The sequence below is a fragment of the Spinacia oleracea genome, chromosome 2, assembly GCF_020520425.1.
Source record: "Spinacia oleracea cultivar Varoflay chromosome 2, BTI_SOV_V1, whole genome shotgun sequence".
NCBI classification, from domain to species: Eukaryota; Viridiplantae; Streptophyta; class Magnoliopsida; order Caryophyllales; family Amaranthaceae; genus Spinacia; species Spinacia oleracea.
Window position 1 is genome coordinate 90,750,844 of NC_079488.1, and position 4,507 is coordinate 90,755,350.

Here is a 4,507-nt window from a genome sequence, read left to right on the forward strand (position 1 = left end):
CAAGCGCGCCACACGAACAGCCAAGGCCACGCCAGGCCCAGCGCAAGGCCAGGCCCAGCAGGCCATGGCAGCGCGCGCAACGCGCGCAGCAATGGGCTGCGAGCTGTGCTGCTGCTTGTGTGGGCTTGCAGCTCGCGTGGGCCGAACGGCCGTGTGGGTTGTGCGCGGGCATGGCCTGCACGCTCGTGGGTCATGCTCGTGTAGAGTTTGTGTTCACATACGAAACCTAAATTGTATAGGATTTGTTTGATGATTAAATTCCTAATCCTAAAAGGATAAAATTAATTAGTTAGAGTCCTACTAGGATTCTAGTTTAACTAATTAGTATCCTAATAGGATACCAGTTCCTTTTCCATACCTCTATAAATAAGGGCCTAGGGTCATTATTTGCAGGAACGATTGAAGTATTCAAAGGGTAAGTTTTTGAAATAAAATCAGCCATACACTTGCAAACACTAGCCGAAATTCCTAGTAACCTTAAGGGCGGTTCTAGTTGGTCTAACTTGAGGAGGATCCAGACGTACTGTGGACTATCTACGGAGGGACGACATTTGGAGTCCTAAAGACTTGTTCTTGTTCGGTTCGGGCGCAGCTAGGGAAGGCACGCTGCAACATGTATGCATCTATTCTATGCTAAATGATTATGTGAAAATAATATGCTTTCCTGGCTTTATGGTTTTTCCGCATGATTTATGAATTGTCATATGTATCATAACCTAACATTAAGTGCCTCTTCAAAGCTTGAAAAGCCTCCTCGCATTGCTCATCCACTAAAACTTGGTCTCCTTTTTCATCAAAGTAGTCATTTCTTTGGCTATTTTAGAAAAATCTTGCAAAAAACGTTGATTGTATCCAGAAAAATTTTGAATGTCCATGACACTCTTTGGTGTAGACCACTCACTTACAACTTGAATCTTTGCAGGATCCGCTACAACTCCCTCCGTAGACACGAAATGACCTAAAAATGCCACCTTTTCCTACTAAAATTCACACTTCGAGAGCTTGGCATACAACTGGTTATCTTTGAGTGTACTGAACACTGATCTCAAATGTTCTGCATGATCTTCTTCCCACTTTAAATACACCAAAATATCATCTATGAAACCACTAAAAACTTGTCCAACAATGTATGCATGGAATACACGATTCATCAAGTCCATGAATATTGATGACGCATTAGTCAACCCTAATGGCATAACTGTGAACTCATAGTGACTGTATCTTGTTCGAAATGCAGTCTTTTGTATGCCGTTGTCCGCGATTCTCAATTGATGATAACCTGAACGCAAATCGATCTTCGAGAAGATTCCCTCTCATGTCAATTGGTCAAATAGGTCGTCTATCCTAGGTAAACGGTACTTGTTCTTGATTGTGACTTTATTGAGCTCCATGTAGTTTATGCTCATAACACTAATTCTAAATAATCATATTTCATGATTTGTTATTGCAATTAATTAGCTTTCCCGATTTATTATTGCAATCACTTTTTAAAATCACTAAATAATTAGCTTTTTAATGGATTTTTAAAAAAATTATGCCCCCGATCTACGGTATTTTACTGTACATCCAACCTAATACGTAAAAGGTGAAAAATAGAACTCACTCAAGGTAAAAAGTGCCCCAGACCAAAGATAAAAGTGAACCTAACCAAAGATATAAGTGACCTTATTCGAGGAATAAAGTTACTTTCCTAAAGGATAAATGTAACCATAACCAATGAAAAATGTGACCCTAACAATAAACAATGAAGTGACCCTGATCAAAAGTGATATGTTGTTACAAGTTATATATAATTATGACCACTACAACACCAACAATAATGAGAATACACCAATACACAAGTGTAATATAGATAGGCTATGTGGGGCTTGAACCCACATCATGTATATTGTACATTGCTATACATGCCATTTGAGCTAATAGCCTTGAAAATAAGGTAACTTATAACTATAATAAAGAAAACTAAAGGGACAATTACTAAATTGACCTCAGGAGTTCCCTTATAGAATAGAGATTTTAGCCGACTAATTTTTATATCTTAGGAGATTGTTGGATCAGATGTGCTAGTGCGCGGTCCAACAACTAGTTACGACAAAAATTAACCATTCAAAAAATGATATTATTATGGCACTACATGCATTAAGAATTTATTCTTCCAAAAATGGATGGAGATACATGCATGTTTGAATTAAAAACATTGTGAGGCCAATTTCTCTTGTTTCAGACATAATGCAAGAGAAATGTAATAGATTAGCTCTGTGAACAAAAGAGATGAACTTATTAAAAAGGAATATAATAAAGTAGGAGCGACCCTCAAAAGTCAAAAACCCAAATATATAAGTTGGGAATCTAAGAATTAACAGCGCCACAAGTGTTCCTGATTTCTCCCTGGGTTCCGGTAAGCACACCAATGTTAATCATTTTGGTCATAGATACCGCGAAATCCTTGGCAAAAGTCGATCCCATGGTTTGGACTTGAGTGAGCACATAATTTCTAGTTTCATTATCATCTAAAAGTGTAGCATCTGATGTGAAAAGTCCCCTATTTTGAGTAATCATGGTGTAGTATTTTTCATCGAAAACCTTAGGGGTAATGTGATCCATAGCCACAAAAGATGTAACGTCAGTTGGTGTTGGTGGGCACCTGGATTTCAAATGTTGGGCGTAGCGGGGTGATAGTGTAGGATCGGTGTCACCAACTCTGGTGAAGTTATACAAACGATTACGGATCACAAAACAGTGTCCAATTCCAATGGTGTGAGCACCTATATATATACATACATATAACAATATTATATACTCGTAATATATAGATCGATAGAAAAACAAAAGTATATGAAGTATTCCCTCCGTTCTTAAATATTAGTCATGTTTTGACTTTTCAACTCAATATTTGAACGTAAATATCTCTAAATACGTATGTTAAAAAAATATAAAAATTTAATATTGTTAAACTACACATTAAGACGAACAAAATAAGATCTCACATGAATATATTTTGAAGTACGTAGTGGAAAGAAATTAGAAGATTCTTTTCAATTGTGAATAGTGTCAAAATTCCAATTCCAAATGAGACTAACATTCAAGAAAAGAGGGAGTATCATGTATGTTATTGGTACCTGATAAGACCACCAAATCCTTAGCAGAAAGACCTAATGCTGCAAAGTTTTGTTTAAGGGTATTAACGTCACTAAATGGTGATGGAATAAGAGCATTGGCTTCTGAAGCCAGTGATACTTTCCCATCCCTTCGACCAGTTTGTACCTCCCACCATGGTCCGTCTATCTGCACAAATCAAATTAATTCACAATTTAACTTAATTAATTTTACTTGGACTAATAATATATTATAGTTCTTTAAAATTATATATACCGTTACAATTGCATCTCGTGAAGCCAAAGCTAAAATATCAGCACAAGAAACAACACCAGGGCACTCCTTTTCTACAGCGGACTTGATTGCGTTAATGACTTCAAATCCTCTAAGTGTTGTGTTAGGAACCCCAGTCTTCTCTGTTTGGTTGTTGGAGGCGGTTGGTTCTACTAGCACAGATGCATCACAACCCTACAAACATATATATTAATTAATTAAAAACAAGCTAGCAATTAGCAAACGGCCGTAGCAGCTAGCTAGCTAGGTACAACAACAACAACAACAACAAAGTCTTTTAGTCTCAAAATGATTTGGGGTCGGCTAACATGAATCGTCGTAGGAGATCGTCATTGTCACCAATCAAACCAGAAAGGAGCAGAAAGTAAAAAGAAAAAAGCAATAAGGAAGAAAAAGTGGAATTAATGAAAGTAAGATAAGAAAAAAATGTATATATATTATAGAAGAAATATTGTAAGAGATAATAAAAAAATAAGTAAAGTTTAAAATAAATGAATAAGTAGGAGATCGAAAAATAAAAGGAAAGGACATGCATGCATACCCTAACAGCACAATCGTGGAAGTTCATCCGAATCAAACCAGCAGCAAAGTTAGGAACATGACTAACATATTGCTCAGTTACTCTTTTAATGATTTCCTCTGCTTTCGGGCAGGAAGATTTGTAAAAATTAAGCTTCAACCCTTGTGCATTTGCCATAGCAAACAACGTTCCCAAAATAACAAACACTGAGACCACCTTTTGGACTGTCATATTGTATATGTTTAATTGGATTTGGATATAAGATTATAAGCTAGCTGCTTGCTAGAAGATGTAGCTAGCTAGGAATGTTGGTTACTGTGATTTGAAGTTGCAGGTAGAATGTTTGCATTTTATACTTGAAATTTTGAGGAATCTTTTCACATGAAAATGACATCAAAATACTACTATACAAATTGCTAAAACATGCATTTACATGCAATTATCAATTTCAATATATTGCACGTTATTAGCTACCTCATATGGACAACGATTATTGACAACTTATTCATTCATCATCGTCAACTTACATACAGCAACTCTATAAATCATTTACAAAAGTCTAATGGAGTATATTTTTTTAAATAAACAAATATCAAA

General features: G+C 36.2%; 1 protein-coding gene across 1 annotated transcript; it reads right to left on the minus strand.

The window, feature by feature from the left end:
- Positions 1-2,085: 2,085 nt before the first annotated feature.
- On the minus strand, positions 2,086-4,240 carry LOC110775253 (peroxidase 27). Its single transcript, XM_021979859.2, has 4 exons — positions 3,932-4,240; positions 3,373-3,564; positions 3,120-3,285; positions 2,086-2,765 (listed from the first exon to the last, which is right to left on the minus strand). The coding sequence occupies exons 1-4, from the start codon at positions 4,139-4,141 to the stop codon at positions 2,350-2,352; spliced, it is 984 nt and encodes a 327-aa protein (XP_021835551.1). The 5' UTR covers positions 4,142-4,240; the 3' UTR covers positions 2,086-2,349.
- Positions 4,241-4,507: the final 267 nt, after the last annotated feature.